Consider the following 19,196-nt stretch of genomic DNA (forward strand, 5'->3'; position numbering starts at 1 on the left):
GAAAATTAAATGTACTGGTTCTGTAACTAAATGTATTCATTTTATACTCTAAATTATGTTGCATTTTAAAATACTTTAAAAATAGCTCTGCCTGGTGTGGCTCAGTGGATTGAGCACCAACCTACAAACCAAAAGGTCACTGGTTTGATCCCTGGTCAAAGCACATGCCTGGGCTGCAGGCCAAGTCTCAGGTTGGGGGCATGTGAGGGGCAACCAATCAATGTTTCTCACATCAATGTTTTTCTCCTTCTCTTCCCCTCTCTCTAAAAATAAAAAATTAAAATTTTAAAATAATTTAAAAATAAAAGTGGTAGACAGATCTGCCATCCATCACAAGAATTCACAGGATAAAAAAATCAGTATTTTATTATTCTTCAAAATTCCTAAGTAGCATCAGAATAACCCATATCACTGTAGTCAGTTTTACAAGACTAATAATATTCTTTATTATTTCTAAATAGACAAGTATTCAATTATATTTCCCTTAGGACCTAAGAGCATCAAAAATATAAAAGTAAAAAAGTATGCTATAACTGAGCCAATAGTAGAGGAAAGAGACTAAAAAGATTGGCAAAACTTTTTAAATGTTTGATGAATGATGCATCAACATTAAGGGAAAAAAGGACTTTAAAAAAAAAGGTCAGCAAGAGCTAGTAGTCGGTTAGAGCATCATCCGCATACGCCAAAGTTGCGGTTGTGATCCCCAGTAAGGGCACATACAAGCAGCAACCAATGAATGCATAAATAAGATGAACAACAAATCAATATTTCTCTCTTTCTCTCAGATCAATAAACATATCCTTGGGCAAGGATTAAAAGATAAAATTAAGAAAAAAAAAATCCTTCATACCAACCAAACCACACATTGTAAGACTGAACTATGCCACACTAAGACATCAACACACTTCTCACCAAAACACTCAGAACTGTAGAAGCCAATTTCATAGTCATCTCATACTTCCCCTTTAGCTTTCACTCCTTCCTATTATTTTGGTATATGGGCTTTACATATTTCATAAACTGCCACCTTGTTCCTCTCATCTAAAACCCACAGTCTGTATCATCTCTATGCCTGAAATGCCTTATGTCCTAGTCCACTTGACAAACTCTTTCTTCAAGAAGTCAGTTCAAATGGGGCCTCTTTGCTGAAACTCTTCATGATTTTTCAGGCAGATTTAATGCTTTCTTGCCGCTATGGTTTCCATCTTGAATACATTTCCATTAGAGTAACATGTTAACATCTTATATTACTATTGAGTATTTTCTATGTATTTCTGTATTAGGAGGTTCATATACATATTATCTTGATCTTCGTCCTTCTTAGTAGGTATTATATCCCGAATTTCCCTATACAATCTGCTTATGTCATAACAGGGCCAGGATAGAAATTAATTCCTGTGTGGCTACAAAAGTTCATTGTCTTTCTACTAGGTTAGAGGTTCTAAGCTTTTTGGAACCCAAGCCCCTTGAGAATCTAAGAGCTATGAATATTCTCCACTCCAACCCACCCCACCCCCATGGCTTTACACACAAATTATCATGTATAAATTTAAAGTATTCATAGGCCCCCTGAAGCCCACCCACTGCCTCCAGGAAAACTTCTGGAGCAAAATGTCCTATTTTCAATCACCCGATTATAAACACAATGCCTAGGCTATAGTGGGCATTGAATGAATTATCTTTTGTATGAATAGTGGATGATAGGAACCAAGGAAAGATGACAAGGACACATTTTTGCATTCCTTTGGAGCCTACCAGGGTAGCTACTCAAATGTTAAATAGTTTTCAAGTACAGATTACATTTAAAAACAGTTGTTACAGGAAATGTAGATATTAGCATACATCCCAAAGCCTGAGATTAACAGGAACTACATTCCACATTCTCCAGGTAAAACTTTCAGGGAGTAACTACATATATCTGCCATAAGCCAATTCACAGACACTACAACACTGTACAAATGGAAAAAAGATTTTTGTGTGATTTCAGAGGAAAGTAGATTAATTGTCAAAGCTTGACTGCATAGATAGTTATTTAAATACCACAGAAAATATAAACTGGGCTAAAATATTTGTCCCAGAAACTGAGAATTACATTTTTGCTTCTGCGTTCTTGGTATATGTGGTAAAGTCATTCTAAATTTTCAGTGCTCTGATCTTCAAAGAACCAGTCTATAAAGTAGGAGAAAACTTTTCCAAGAAAGGGAAGAAGTATGTTCAACAAGTACAACCACAGATAAGCAAGATTTAATTCATTCAGCAGGTATGCTCAAGGACAAAAAATAGCTTATTCCAAAAGGTAAGAGGAGATACATACTGCAGAGACTGGAAATTTAACACAGGAAAGGTAATATGACACTACGTTAAGGTGGCTCTGGAATGCCAGACTAAGAAGTATAGACTTTATCCCCATTGGCATGTGATTCTAAACTAGGGCAAAACTTACAAAATTGGGAGTACAGAGTAAAGGGAAACTGGGAACACTGATGGGCATATAATTGCAATTTGGAAAAAAGAGCTGGGATCTGATTTATCAGCTGGCTTAGGCATTTAAAATTTCAACTACTTTAATGGTCAAAGGGAGCCAGCCTTGAGGGTGTTTTAGAACACACTTTTTTTTTTGGGGGGGGGGGGGTAATAAAAATAAAACCATGTTTCCAATATGGTTCAATATAAATGTTAAAGAAACACATAACTAATTAGCAACACTGGGATTCAAACCCACACCTCCTGACTTTTCAACCATTGCACTTCCTTTATCCCACTGATGCCAACACTTGAAAGCAGTATTTTAGGAAAGTAAGTATGGAGTGGAGGAGGCAAGAAACTAGAAGCAAGGAAAAAACAACACCTATTGCTATAATCACTCCCCAAACTCTCAAGTTGCTACTATTTTCGAAGAGACACCAATGATATGATATCTGAATTTTATCAATGCAGTCTAAAACCAAAAGTTAAAAGTAGACATATTATTAAAATTAATATTCTAGGATAATGTCCCCACAGTGTGATTCATGGGGTGGAAGATACACAAGGAGTCACTCTAAGTGGTTCCCTGAATCCTCTGTGCACACCAACCAATGTAGAGAAAAATATGTACTGAACTATTTTCCACATTTATGTACAAGACATTATAATTAATGGAATCATACTTACAAGTTTTATTGAATTCAGTCTAGTACTTTACCTGATGTTTTTTCAGTAGATACTGAAAATACGACTACAGTTGTGTAAGCACACCTGTACACATGTAAGGGGGAAGAGCAGTTCTCACACTGGCCTCAGAGACAAGCCCTTTGAACCATTTGAAGAATCTGCCTGAAGAATAAACCTCTCTTCCAGCAGTAAGCTCACTACAAATTTCTGCTCATGCAATGACCATTAATGCCTATGAAATGCCAGGCACTATATTAAGCAATGGGGATACAGAGATAATTAAGTCCCAGTCTCTAGCCTTGGAGACTTTCAGTCTGGGCAATTAAAAAAAAAAAAAAGGAAATGTTTATAAATCTAACAAACTGAGTGCTACAGAAACACAGTAGTGTTAAACATACTAACAAAAAATTTAATCTACAGAAATGTTAATATTTTACTTCCAGTTTCAACCTTTCAAAAACCTTTTCTAAATTAAATGTCAAATACTGAAGGAAAAAAACTAGCAATATTCTTAAAATAAATAAGTAAAAAGATTACTCAAAATTAATATTTGAGGTAAATTTTTAGTGGCTGTTTCAGTGAGCCATGTCTGGAAAGTTACATGAAAGTTCCCTTCCACTTGTATAGTTAATTAAAATATAAATATTTGTATGTTAACATATAAATATGTTAAATAAAATATAAATAAAATATAAAATATAAATTATACAGCCTAAATATGTTTGGCTGGACACCCATCAAAGAATGGATAAGGAAATCTTAACTAACCCAGTAACACTGGGAAAGCACTAAGATTAGCTCAAATGCATACACTAGAAAATATATCCTATCACTCTAGCTTTGAAAGACATACAAAATATATAGATACCATTTATATAAATTTACTGAAATATTTTACAAACCTACACGCCAATGGCAACATACCACTTCCACACTCACTAGAATGACTATAATCAAAAAGAGACAGTAACAAGTGCCAGTGAAGATGTAGAGAAACTGGTGGGAATATAAAGTATGCATTTTCCTGGTGGGATGCAAAATGTGCAGCAGCTTTGGATTAACAGTCTGGCAGTTCCTCAAAATGAAAAATACAGTTATCATATCACCCAGTAATTCTATTCCTAGGTTTATACTCAAGATAACTGAAAATATATCCCAACAAAAACCTGTACATAAATGTTCACCATAGTATTACTCATGAAATACAAAATATATTTGATATATTATTGAATTCAGAACATTTTCAACAGTATAAGCAATTCAAATGTTCATCGTCAACAGACAAGTGGATAAACAAAATGTGGTATATCCATTACAATATTATTCAGTCATAAAAAGGAATTAAGTGAGAACCAAGATGGTGGCGTAGGTGGACACACTGCGCCTCCTCGCACAACCAGAACTGACAGAGAACTGACAGAGAATCGAGCAGCGGGGGGGCACCGACACCAAGGAAATAAAAAATGGACATTCATCCAGACTGGTAGGAGGGGCGGAGACAGGCACCGGGGTGGAGAGGACTCTCGTGGCTGTGGCAGGACTGAGACTGGCGGAGTATGGGACAAATGGCGCAGGCAGTCCGAGCACTAGCAGACCCTGCGGTCCCACATTTGCACAGATAAACCCAGAGGGCCGGACTGAGAGTGGCGGAGAACATAAACCCAGCGGGTAGCACCCTCTATCTGTGGGCACCACATTCGCCCACAGATAAACCTGACGAACGGAGAGGAGCGAAGCACACCTCCCAACCCAGGGCTCCAGCTCCGGGAAATAAAGCCTCAAACCTCTGATTGAAAGCGCACCTGGGGGTTGGGGCAGCAGCAGGAGAGACTCCCAGCCTCACAGGAGAGGTTGTTGGAGAGACCCACAGGGGCCTAGAGTGTGCACAGGCCCACCCACTCGGGAACCAGCACCAGAGGGGCCCAGTTTGATTGTGGGTATCAGAGTGAAAGATTGAAATCCGGAGGAGAGTGAGGCGGGCGCCATTGCTCCCACTCGGCCCCTCCCCCACGTACAGCGTCACAGCCCAGCCACCAGCATTACCCCTCCCCCGTGAACACCTAAGGCTCCGCCCCTTAAAGTAACAGACGAGCCAAGACAAACAAACAGACAAAAAAATGGCCCAAATGACAGAACACTTCAAAGCTCCAGAAAAGATACAACTAAGGGACCAAGAGATAGCCAACCTATCGGATGCACAGTTCAAAGCACTGGTTATCAATATGCTCACAGACTTGGTTGAATCTGTTCGAAAAACAGATGAAAAAATGAAGCCTATGCTAAGAGAAACAAAGGAAAATGTACAGGGAACCAATAGTGATGAGAAGGAAACTGGGACTCAAACCAATGGTGTGGACCAGAAGGAAGAAACAAACACCCAACCAGAAAAGAATGAAGAAACAGGAACTTGGAAAAATGAGGAGAGGCTTAGGAACCTCCAGGACACCTTGAAACGTTCCAACATCCGAATTATAGGGGTGCCAGAAGGAGAAGAGGAAGAACAAAAAATTGAAAACTTATTTGAACAAATAATGCAGGAGAACTTCCCTAATCTGGCAAAGGAAATAGACTTCTGGGAAGTCCAGGAAGCTCAGAGAGTCCCAAAGAAGCTGGACCCAAGGAGGAACACACCAAGGCACATCATAATTACATTACCCAAGATTAAACACAAGGACCTACATCCAAGATTACTGTATCCAGCAAAGCTATCATTTAGAATGGAAGGGAAGATAAAGTGCTTCTCAGATAAGGTCAAGTTAAAGAAGCTCATCATCACCAAACCCTTATTATATGAAATGTTAAAGGGAGTTACCTAAGAAAAAGAAGATCAAAAATAGGAACAGTAAAAATGACAGCAAACTCACAGTTATTAATGACCACACATAAAACAAAAATGAGAGCAAACTAGGCAAACAACTAGAACATGAGGGTTGTCAATAAGGGAGTGGGAGGGGAAGAGGGGGGTAAAGGTATAGAGAATAAGTAGCATAGATGATAGGTGGAGAATAGACAAGGGGAGGGTAAAAATAGTGTAGGAAATGTAGAAGCCAAAGAACTTATGAGTATGACCCATGGACATGAACTATGGGGGGGGAATGTGGGACGGAGGGGGGTGGGCAGGATGGAGTGGAGTGGGGGGGAATGGGACAACTGTAATAGCATAATCAATAAATATATTTAAAAAAAGGAAAAAAAAAAAGGAATGAAGTATTTTTGATCCAACAATATGGGTGAACCTTGAAAACGTTATGTTAAGTAAAAGAAGTCATAAAACACTACATTCTGTACGGTTCTATTTATATGTCCAGAAGAAGCAATAAATGGAGACAGAATGTACATTAGTGGTTGCCTAGGGCTGGGGACAGGAGAAAGGGAGTAATGACTGCTAATGGGTATGGGGTTTCTTTTTCTGGAGATGTGGGGTGATTAAAACTGTATATGGTGATGGTTGTACAATTTTGTGAATATACTAAAAACTATGAAATTGTACAGTCTAACTTAATGAATTTTTATGGTAGGTGAATTATATCTCTATAGAGCTGTTACTAATTTTTAAAACACCTACAAGCCACAATATGCATAAGATCTTACCAGGCGTTCAGTCTTTCCTTCCCTCCTGTTTTCTAACATTTCAAATCCAAATTTTAAATGAAAAAAAAAAAAATCAGAGTTCTTAATTAACCAAAAGACAAGTTCTTGTTATCTACCTTTAAAAATTATATTTAAACTGACAGTAACCAGAGGGGAGGTGGGAGGGGATATTGGGGGGATTAGGGAGGAAAGGTTGTCAAGAAACATATATAAAGGACTTGTGGACAAAGCCAAAGGGGGTTAGGATCAAGGGTGGGAGGTGGGGATGGCTGGGGTGGAAGGGAGTGGTGGGGGGGTGGGGAATGGAGACAACTGTACTTCAACAATAAAAAAAAAGTTATATTTAAACAGCAGTCATTTCAGGAAAAGTATATATGAAACATGAAAAATATTGCCTCTAGCCTATCTTTTTATTTAAAAAAAAGCAGAGGGTGCCCTGGCAAGGTAGTTCATTTGGTTGGAGCATCATCAGGAAGTGCCAGGATTGCAGGTTCAATCCCCAGTAGGGGCACAAACAGGAATCAACAAATAAATGCATAGATCGGTGGAAAAGCAAATCAGTCTCTCTCTCTCTCCCTCCCACTTAAAAAAAAAAATCAATAGGAAAGAAAGGGGAGGAGGGGAGTGCTCCTTCAACCTGTGTCTTCGTCTAACTTGTGCCATCTACTTCCAGAATATTAAAGTAAATGAAGGAATTTACACCCACATCACCTATTTTCCTCTCAACTCACTATAATCTGGTTTTTTCCAATACCCCAACCCCAGACTGCTTTTTTTCTAGCCACTAAATCACTACTTGGCAAACAGAATGGGTACTTTCTCAACCTCATCTTACCGGTCCTCCCAGAATTATTTGACTTTGATAACTACTCCTTTCCTGAAACTCTCCCAGGTTTTCTTCAGTCCTTGGGGTTCCCTTCTCTCCTTTTTGACCACATCTTCTCAGGAACAATCACTGGTTTTCTTCTTTTAGGGCTGCTCTCTAAATGCTGATGCTCTTCGCCCTGACAGTTGTGGCTCAATGGATTGAGCACTGGCCTGCAAACCAAAGGGTTGCTGGTTTGATTCCCAGGCAGGGCACATGCCTGGGGTGCAGGCCAGGTCCCCAGTCAGGGGGGTATGCTACATGCAACCACGTATTGATGTTTCTCTCCCTCTTTCTCCCTCCCTTCCCCTCTCTAAAATTAAATAAAATCTTAAATAAATAAATGCGTAAGTGCTAATGCTCTTCAACCTAAAGAGCTGGTCATTCTATATACTTGTCTGAAGCTCACTCACTCCCATACTTTCAATGACCTCTCTCCCATGTCCTCTCTTAGATGTTTATGTGATGACTCCCAAATCTTGAACTCCATCCTGTCAGCTCACTTGAACTCTACATATCTACTAGATGTCTCATAAGCACCTCAGTTTTAACATGTCTAAAAACATCATTCTCTTCTACATCGAAATTTCCTCCCATCATCTTCTGCTTGATCTCCTCTACTTGTTATTTCTCCATTACTCTTCACCTACCAAATGTTACCTTCTAACTTGGATGACAGTACACCAGGCTGAAAACCTTGGGAGTCATACTACAGTGTTCCTTTCTCCTTTACCACCCACCCCTAGTGAGTCATTAAGACTTCTTTCTCAATCCTCATCAGATCATTTATAAGCTCTCTATTCTACTAGTTCATTTTAGTTCAGACCCTCACTTCACTTCTTATAGTTCAACAACTTCCAAAATTCCCTTCTTCACCCCTAATTCATCCTTCATACTGCCATCAGAATCACCTTTCTACAACACAAATCTGTTGAATGACTGCTTACTTTCTCAACTTTTCTACCAGAACCTATCTGAATGATATAATTGAAGGCTCGTGGTAAAGCAGGCTGGGGAAGGAGAGAGTAGGGTGTTGGTGGCAATTGGAGGTGGGGAATACTGCCGGAGAGCTGGCAGCTGGCATATCTGTATTGTTAACACCTGCCCGCTTTCCCTGTGAATCTAAGAACTGTAGGTAGAACTGTTCAAAATTACTATTACTGACCTATAGAATGAAATATAGCATAGATGCAAGAACAATGTGACTCCTACGTAATTTTCTCGGCATCACCTTTAGCCTATACCATGCATGCATTACCTCATTGGTTCTCAAAATGTGGTTCAGGGGTGCCCAGTCCCAGATCATTTCAGAGCCCATTAAGTCAAAATTCTTTCCTAATAACTCTAAATCATGTTTCCTCATCTGTAAACAAGAGAATGCACAGACTTTAATAATTTATCACTTTCCTTCTCTTAGGTGTGCTAGGAGTTTCCCAGAGGGTACGTGACACATAATACTGTGGGAACTGTGACACTGCAACAGTATGAATGCAGCAGGTACAAGAATCCAGTTTTCTTCTATGAAGCCAGATGTTATATAATTTGCAAAATATAAAAACAATGTTTCTTCAAATTAATTTTTTTTGTTTTGAATAATTAAAATATAGTATACAGGTTAATATGGAGTGGACTTATTATCATTATTTTCAAGTGAATTATTTTTCAAAATACCTTTTAATTTCCAATATGGTAAATAAACAAAAGCTCTCTGGGGTCCTCAATAATTTTTAAGATTGTAAAAGACTGGAGACCAAAAGGTGTAAGTACTGCTGCATTACTTATAGCAGATTATCTACCCCTCCCTAAACATGTTAGACTTTAAAACTTCCATCCTTTTGCATGGTGATGTGCCCTCCACTACTAGCCTAATCCCACCCACGTCTTTAGGGACTTCATATGCATCCTGGTGAAACAAAATAAAAAGAAAAAAGGTTCTGAAGTCATGCAAGATAATTAACTTCTTGGAGTGTTTCCTCATCTGTAAAATACAGGTTATAGCTACTTCATAAATAATTGGAATGTTAAATAAGACAGTTTAAAACATCTAGCATAATGTTTAGCATACAGTAGAAATGAAAAATGTCAATTTCCTTTCTACTTAAAATTATAAAACAATCACTAACATTCTGTAGTAAAATAAAAACTAAATTACTTAATCCTAAGAAAGCAATCAAACTGGTTCTGAGCAGTTCTGTCAGGATTACTATTTGTACAAAACATGCTTTTATAGACTAAATCCCTTGAAATGCATAAATGCTGTGACAGTTCTGTGGCTACCTTTGACTGATAAATTCAAATAAATTTAAAATATTTTATTTCAAATAGGATCTTAATGTAGGATGATTTGCTATTATACCCCAGTTTAGCCTTAGAAAAATGTCCATAAATCTTCTCTTCCCAATGTTTCGCAAAATTAAGTAGTCTAATTCACACCTCTGCTGCGTCCTGTTTTTCAAATACTCCACTGAGTCCACTCATTAAATTTTTGTTTTCACCTTCATAAATGGAGAGAAAACTGGTTGCTAGACTGAAATGGCCATATTTACTTATAGCTTAAGTGTCATCTTTTATGGTTTTTTATATACAAGTGTCTAACGCACATTAGATAACCTTTACCCTGATCAGAATAAATTTGTTTTATGTTAGACATGATAAACCTTTAAAAAACAAAAGTAAATGACTGAAAACAAATGCCCAGAAACCTCTTCCCTTCTATCTCTAGTTCTCTGTAACTAAACATATAATGAACATATCAGCTATATGAGGAAGTCCTCATTCGCACAATAATTTATTAGATGATGACCCTAAGTATCAGTCCCATACTTCAGCCTTGTAAAGGAGGTACACTTTTCTTCTTTCAAAGATGAGAGAACTCAGTCTTTCATTTTCTGTTAAGTGGCCTGCCCAAGGTCAGGTAGCTGGCCAATGGCAGAGATGGGAGTAAAACCCAGATCTGTCAAACTTGAATGTACACCACCCTTCCCTACACATCTGCCTGTCATGATCATTGTCTGCTGTCTTGGAAAGAATACTGAAGGTTGAAATAATTGTTATCAGTCCCAGATTTGCCACCAATAAGCTGTTTAACCTTCAACATGTAAGTAATAATCTCAGCTCCCCAATATACAACCATCTGGATACTTTAGTTTTTTCTCCTCTTTAAGAGGGGGCCACAACAGGCCATGGCCAAGAATATACAACTCATACAATGGTTAATGACAGATGGAAAATTTTCTACCCTCACTAGTCATCAAGAAATTCAAACTAAAATAAGACACCATTTTTCAACCATCAAATGATCAAAGATCAAGGTAATTATTATATAAACACTCATAAATTACTGACAAGTTGTATAAACAGAATGTTTTCAAGAAGTTATTTATAAACATATATTAAATGTTCATGTCCTTTTATCTAGTACTTCCAAGCCTAGAAGATATCTTATGCAATAATCCAAATTAAAGAAGTTTTATGCATAAATGTTCATTACAGAATTATGGTATATAATAGCAGAAAATAAACAGCCTAACATTCAACCATAAGGAAATGGTTAAGTTACAAAATAGTCTCCAGGTGAATTCTGTATCCACTTAAAACTATTTTTACAAACAAAAAACACTTATCAAAATGTTGAGTTGAAAAAAAAACCCAAAATATTAAATGGTGTACATAGTATGGTTGCAGAGAAGCATTAAAACATTAACAGACTAATAACATTGCATGCCAACTAATAATAATTATTTAAATAATTTTTTAAAAGAACTACACATATCTATACATACTTATAGACTCATGTCCAAAGTAAGATACAAATGGGTAAATATAGTTCAAGGCTATTTGCATAAATAAAAATGTCATAGAGATTAAAAAAAATTTAAAAGACAGCCTTTGGGTGATGGGACTGTAACAGTGATTTTCAACCTGTATGCCACAAGAATTTTTAAAACATGCAATATCAGAGGCACTGACCTCTTTTTCCTTAAATTGCCAAATTAAAAAATTGACAACACAACCATAACCATCCAGTGTGAATGAATCAAAATTATACCTATTATTTGTAAGATCAGCAAAAAATATTTTTGGTGTGCCACAGAATTTTAGTAATTAGCTTATATGTGTGTGCATGAGATGAAAAAGGTTGAAAACTGCTGGACTGTATAGGAAGTCTGGATAGAATGATGGAAAGAGAACAGTTTAGATGCCCACCCCACTTTCCTAAGGGTAGGGCATTATTGTTATTCTGTAATTTCCAAATTTGAAATGATGAAGATTACAATTGAATAGGGTTATATGACTTAGGTCACATCTAAGGCTCAGTTCTAAAATGCTAAAATTTAAAAATGTATTTAACCACTTCAGAATTTAAGAATAAGAGAACATCATCTGTTCACTTTCTATGGCAAAAGGTGCAGTTTCCCTCCAATTTTCCAGTCAAGGGGAAAAGCAGCACCAAATAGTAGCCCTAATTATAGCTATTGCTTATCAAGTCACAGAATTAAAAAAGCAAGCACTATACAAGAATGACCTTAGTCATCTAATCTCAAATGCAGAATCACCTAGATATCCCCAGGTACTATGGAAGAAAAAGGAAAACTCATTCAAGTCCTTGAAAAATGAAATCTCCAATAGGAATCCCTGACTCATCTCTAAAGCATGAACCCTAAGGCTTCCCTCCTACAGGAGTTCAGAAACTGGGCACCTGTCCTGATGGCCTGCATCACCAACAATGCTCTTTCCTGACAGGATATGCCCACGGATAACAAAATGACTAGCATGCAAAAAAAAGTGGCCAGAGACCACACCACCTATCCTTCCATAACCAAAGTATGACTGCAAAAGACTAGTTTACATGTTTTAAATCTCCTAAGTAAACATTTTCTTCTACTTCTGCTAGAGTAGTAAAACAGGGACTCCACCCAATTATTGACACTATTGAAAGATACACAATAAAAATTCGCAGTATTAAGGAAAAACTTCCTCTTTTCTTTACCCTTCTTAGATCAAAAAGTAATTTTTCAAAAATTCATAGGCTAAATGTCGAGAAAATGCTTAAAATAAGGGATAGATTATTTAATCTGTATTTTTCCATCTTCAAAAGATACTAACAAAACCTTACTCCTATCCTCTATTATTAGTCTAGAAAGGAGGGAGTCAAAGCCCCATAACACTATGGATCTATGTTGCAAGCTGTTCATTTTAACGCTAAAATAAAGCTTTGCTAGACTTAAGTCTCTTTAAAATGTGACCAAGTATTTCAGTACTAAAAGTCACTTCACCTGCACCTTGTAAACCAACTGTACGTTAAGGAAAAAACTAAACGTTTGCTGCTCACTGATTTTATATACATTAACTGTGTATACTTTTCACAATCTAGAAATTCAGGGTTAAATGATTATTCTTGGGGTGTACCTTGCCCAGGAGCAAAACTTCAACTACTTTATTTCCCATTCCCAAATCCCGCCAAGGCTAAGAAGCAACCACTTCCCCAAATCCCACTTCCTTTTCCATTCCCCAGACCTCCAGGGTTTCCAACGCCCCGGTCTTGCGCAATATCCGCAGGAGCAGCCGCCGCAACCACCGCCTCCTAAGCCGGGAAACAACCCGAAAGGAATTGTCCGGCAGAAAAATAAGGTGGGGGGGGGGGGGGGGCAGGCAATGAAGGAAGTCGACTTCTGGTCCCACGCCTTCGGATCTGACCCCCTTACAGCGACGTTAGCTATAGAATTTCACGAACTAGACTCTTAACCTCCTTTCCAGCCCGCTTGCAAAAGCGGAGGGAGGAAAGGGGGGGAGGGGAGGCTGAGAGGTTATCTCCCAGTTCAGGGCTTCGGCTCGCACCGTCGCCTCCGCCCCACCAGGACTATTGTTCCCAAGTTCCCCACCCCCACCCCGGATAGGAAGTGATAGTCACATCCCCTCCGCCTTCGGCAATATCCCCTACGGAGTCTGAAGGTTTCCTTCAGGATAACCCTTCCCCCTCCACACAAACACACACCCTCAACCTAGAGTCACTTTGACCCCCAACACCTCAAACCAGGGTCTCAGGAGACAAGAGAACGGACGGAGGTGAATGGGAATTAGCCAAACCATGAGAAACCTTAGACAATCCTTTTCCAGGCGTTTGAGATAACTACTGCGAACCCGAGAGCAGAAGTCTTTCCCCGCACACTTTTCGGAACAGCTTGAGCAAAGGGACCCCACAAATTAATGCCAACCTCAACATCCCCGTTCCTCCGTGAGCCGCGATCCGCGCTCCTCCCGGGGCAGACACCCTGCCTCGACCCTCCCAGGAGGGGCAGGTAGGATGGGGAGGTGAGCAGAGACCTCACTCGCCTCCGGATGCCGGCATGGGAAACAATGGGTGGTCGCCGGTGGCGGTGGCGAAAGCAAGCTCGGCCCGGTGGCCGCTCCCTTTGCGCCCAGAGCGCCCGCGGAGGTGGCCGCGAACGCGGGAGGAGGGGAAAGGAGGCCAAGAGAAGGCGGTCTCAACTCCCGCCGGCCTCCGAGACCACCCGGCCCTTGGGGATGGTGCGCGCCCTTCCGCCCCTCTCCTCACTGCCGCACACAAAGCGCTGGCGACCGGGTAAGACGGCAGTAGGCTCCGGTGCCGGCGAAAGAAGGCGACAACCGGGGAAGGACTCACCATGAAGTCCCGGGCGAAGTTGTCCTCCCCATTGTGGTCCGGACTCTTCATGGCCTCGACCCTCTGGATGAATTTCCTCAGGATCTCCACTTGCTCCATCCTCCCGCGTCCCCCCGGCTGCGGTCGCTGGCCCCCCCGCCGCCGCCCGCCCGCCCGGCGCAGAGCCCGCTCCGTCTTCCCCAGCTCGCACCCCCTGCCCGTCCCCTCCCTCCCGACCCCCGCTAACCCCCGCCGCTCGTTCCTCCTCCCCACCGCCCAAGGCGGCGGCACCGGCCTGACTCCCAACCCTACAACTTCCAGGAGCAGCCGCCGCTCTCCCACAGTACGCGGCGAGCCGCGGCAGCTAGGGCCAACCCCAACCCCCAGCTTGCTCCATCCTCCTTCCCCGCCTTCCTCCTCCTCCCTCGGAGACGGAGAAGCTGCCACCGCCTAAAGAACACTGCTCTCCGCTAACCCTGCCCCCCCTTCCCGGTTCCTCCTTTCCTCCCGCTCTCCACTAGCAGCCGCAGCCACCTCTCCCCACCGGCGCGCCCCCGGCCGCCACCCAGACGCGCGTCCCCGCGCTGCGGCTCCGCCCCAGGCGCTACGCCACGCCGATCCGCCCCCGCCTGCTCGGTCTCCAGGCTGCGCCGCCAAGCCCGCTCCGCCCGCCTCAGCCCCGCTAGGAATGGCTGGAAGGGGTCTCTGCTGTCGGCTGGACGACCAGACTCCACTTCCGGGGCGGGTTCGGACGGGGAAGCTCCTGCGCCTGAGCAGAGCTGGGCGTAGGGAATTTGAGCACGTCAAACATTAGTTACTAGGAATAAGAGTTCAATTGGAACTTGCGGTCTCACCGCGGACTAGGTGGAAAAAGCGTATTTCTACAGTGCTTCTACGCTGCCGCCCGCCGTAGGCTGGAACTGAAGTCCGGGCGGGCCGGAGTCCAAAAGCGGGGGCGGAAGAGGCGGTGGTAGGAAAACAGGCATTCTGGGAGCTGTAGTAGTGGTAGCTCCACGATCACAGACGGTCTGTCTTCATGTTATTATTGGCTTGGTGACAGGGCTGCAGTTAGACTTTTGGAATGGCTATGGCTATGAGAAAACAAACTTCCTCCTGAGTGAAAGAGCTTTGGCTTTTTGCAAATCCGTATAAACCCTGGCAAGTGGGCGCCTGAGATTAGAAGTGCACCCTAATACTATTGATACCACGCCTATGGTGGGGACTCAGTGTTTGCTGATTGAAGGCAGTTACTAGTCCTCTTTTCGATTAGCAGTACTTTGAAACTGAATAGACTTTTCTTCGTCGAATGGACTTCACAAATCTTTATACATCTTTGTAAATCTAGTAGACAGGGAATATCCTAGTGTAATAAACCATTTTACAAAGAAAGTGGTTTGCCCAAGCTTTCCCAGCGTATTAGCAGAACCAAAGACAGAACTCAAGTCCTTTTGCTTTCACTACAACACCATATTGCCTTTCACTAAGGAACGTGAACTTGTGCTAATGTGACGTAGTGAAGGATTTGATTCGTGAACTTACACTCAAACATTTTTTACAGATCAGATTGGTCAGAGAATTTGATTAAATTTGGGAATATCAGTGGTAGGCCCCTTTTCCCAGATGCATGTTTAGAAGTAGTCTGGGACTGGACTCTGGTGAGCATTGAATACCTGGCTAAGGATTCGAACCTAATATTGTTGGCAGTGGGAGCCACCAAAGGTTTCTGAGTATAGAAGTAAAATTAGAAAAACATTAATGTCACTTTTGGATAGATTGTCAGTGTTTAAGCGGAGAGAATATAATGACAGATATTGGAAGCCAGTACATGAAGCAGTAAAAGCTGAAATTAAGGTCATAGCACTGCAATTACAAAGACGCAGAGGGAGGTGAGAGAGACTGAAAGAACTAACAGAACTAGGTAACTGACAGCAAGAAGGAAGGTAGAATTTAAAATGTCTGAGATAAATAAATAAATAAGAAATAAGAAAGACTGAAATTACCGCATTGGCAGAGACGAGAAGTTTTAACAGAACACAAGACTGTGCCCTGACTCTGCAGTGTATAATGTGACTGGTTGATTCCTATTCAGGGCACATGCCTGAGTTGCCGATTCAGTCTTTGGTCAGGTCGCATTGGAGAGGCAACCAATTGATGTTTCTCTCACAAGATGTTTCTCTCCCTCTCTCTCCCTCCCTTCCCCTTTCTAAAAATAAATAAATAAAGTTAAAAAAAAAAGACTATGCATGGTATGGGCAAATGGGGACATTCATACACAGATGGTAAGAGAAATTGGCACAACATCTTTGGAGGCAATTTGGAGATAAATGCACTAAAACGGAAAAGTCATGCATGCTTTCACTGAAAATTTTATAGGTAATATCTATAGCTGTGTACAAACATAAATGTTTATTGCAGCCTTATTTGTAATGGCAAGAATGTAAATAACATGCCTGCCTGTCAAAAGGGCACTCGTTAAAAAAACAAAATCACATGCATAAAATTAAGTTCTATGAAGCTACTTTTTAAAAAATGAAAAAAAATTATATATGTTGCTGCAAAATAGGCCTAAAGCTGTGCCTATTAAATGAGGAAAGCTAGGCACATATGTGTTTATGGTATTCCATTTATGTAAAATGAAATATGAATAAAATACTTGAACATACATAGAATTTTTTCTGAAGGATACTTCAAAAACTGTTCGCTGTAATCACCTCTAGGAGGGACTTGAGAATCTTTGGTAGAAAAGAGACAGCTTTTACCATTTGTGTGTTACTTTTCTAACAAAATTAAATCAATTTAATTTGAAGAGTTATTAGACTTTCAATCTGGGTGATAAGTATGGCAATATCTTTCATAGAAATGTGAATAAAGGAAAAAGGAACAGATCTTGTTTGGGAGATTTTTTTAAATGGCACAGGCTAAGTTTCAGAATCTCCACCTACGTATGCCGCAATTCTCAAGGAACTTGCCCGTCCTGCCCAGCCTCAGCCCAGCCAAGGGTTTAGGCACTTGACCCAAGTTAACTGTAGACTGGCCAGCAACCTATGGCCTGGTGTAGGAACGTGATGTGATCCAATTAATTTTCATTGTTAGGAATCTGAACTAGGACACCTAGAGAGAGTAAGTCATTAAGCTGCAAGGGCAAAAGCTAAATGCCATGGGGTAGATAGAGGTAGGGAGTTGGCAGGTTGAAGCCTTGTGGGAGAGTAGAAAATATAAAGAATCTGGTTAGTCAAGAAGGGAGTGTTAAGCAGGCATGCAGAGATATGTAGAGATGTCATGATATAACCCATGTGGCCATGGGAGAGACAGGGAGAATCCCTGGAACTACTTGACTTCCTCATAACTTTAAGGACAGGCTTGGTTGACATTTATTCTATAAATAAATTCTGCTTTTAGTGAAACAGAATAAGGCAACAATAAAGAGCATGGGTTCTGAAGTGAAAGAGATACAGATTCAAAAATCAGTTCCATTTCTTACTCAGGGAAAGTCATTTAGCCTCTCTAAGCCTCAGTTTCATCTTCTAGGAAAGCCACCTTGTGCTGTCTTAACACGATGTGTTTCACAATTAGTGTACTGCACGAGACACTTGCTCATAGAAAACACAAAATAAGAATTGATTAAACAGGCAAAGAATGAATGATTTCCAGACCTTTTACTTTTTTACCTTTCCTCTCTTTAGGCTCATTCCCTATGCACTAGCGGCCTGCACTTGGTAAATACAGGAGGGATGAAAAGAAAGCCAACTACCATTTTCAAACATCTCTCTCATTAGTACTTTTTGTGAGCATTTGAGTGGGAGTTTAAAACTAATAATCAAAAAGAGGTTTCACAATTATCTACCTGTTTCGTATTCACAGTATCCCTTTCCCCTCTAGCTCAGATAAAAGTAATGCTTTATATCTGTATAGAAAACTTAATTTTTAGAGTATTTTCACATCTATTCTCTCATAAAAGCTACCTTTCTTACAGTTTTCATGGCATTACAACTCTTTGTGAGTTCTATTTTTTTTTAAACAAACTTGGGAAGTAATTTGGCGTCATTGTCCTCATTAACAGATTAAAAACTAAATAAAACACAGGAGTAAACATGACTAGCTCACTTGTAAAAACTAAATGGCAGACTCATGGCCAGAACCCACAGATCCTGAGTTTCCAGCTTGGTGCATAAACCACTGAGTCACAATGCTTTTATACCTGGTGTAATTTAAGTGAAACTACAGATGAGGGTTCAAACCTGAGAATCTCTCAAAGTAGCACTTCTAACATTAACTTGTCATTTCACTCTATATACTCAGTGCTCTCTATACTCCCAAATTAAAAGACTCCTAGCTGGGAAGTTATGGGAGAGTGAATAAGAAAGAAGGGAGAGAAATTCTTCTCTAGTTTATTCCTGGTATGCCTTACTCCCTCATTCCTAGACCTAGTCACAGCAAAAAAACTGTTGACCATTTCTTAATTTGTTAGTTTATTATTGAAATGTGTTATCCAATAGATAGTGACTGGGGGAATACAGGAGCATAACTTTTTATTTCAGGGCAGGATAACATTTAAAAATTTTTTAATGTAATTTTTTATTTTAGAAAGAGGGGAAGGGAGAGAGAGAAATATTGGTGTGTGAGAGAGAAACACTGGCTGTTTTCTGTATATGCCCCCATTAGGACTGAACCTGCAACCCAGGCACGTGCCCTGACCAGGAATCGAACCGGTGTTCTTTTGGTTTACGGGATAATGCCCAACCAACTGAGCTACACTGTCAGGGGCTTTTTAAAACTTTTTTTAACTTCACACATAAAATTTTTAGAAGAAAGGCATATAAAAAGGGAGAGAAGTTTGGAAAAGATTAAATTTCTTTAACACTGTATATATTTCTTTTTTTTTTTAAGTCAGAAGTTTATTTCTCTCTCAAGTAAAAGAGGTCCAGAAGCAGGCTCTATATGGCAGGTATGGAGGCTCCACAATAA

At 40.4% G+C, this 19,196-nt stretch overlaps 1 protein-coding gene across 1 annotated transcript in view; it reads right to left on the bottom strand.

The window, feature by feature from the left end:
* Positions 1-14,432, bottom strand: part of PTPN12 (protein tyrosine phosphatase non-receptor type 12) — a 91,378-nt gene extending 76,946 nt beyond the window's left edge. Inside the window, exon 1 of the mRNA XM_024558930.3 lies at positions 14,253-14,432. Within this exon, the coding sequence (XP_024414698.2) occupies positions 14,253-14,351 (99 nt within the window). The 5' untranslated portion in view covers positions 14,352-14,432. The remainder of the gene's footprint in view (positions 1-14,252) is intronic.
* Between the last annotated feature and the right edge of the window lie 4,764 nt (positions 14,433-19,196).

This window comes from Desmodus rotundus, chromosome 6 (assembly GCF_022682495.2).
Source record: "Desmodus rotundus isolate HL8 chromosome 6, HLdesRot8A.1, whole genome shotgun sequence".
NCBI lineage: Eukaryota > Metazoa > Chordata > Mammalia > Chiroptera > Phyllostomidae > Desmodus > Desmodus rotundus.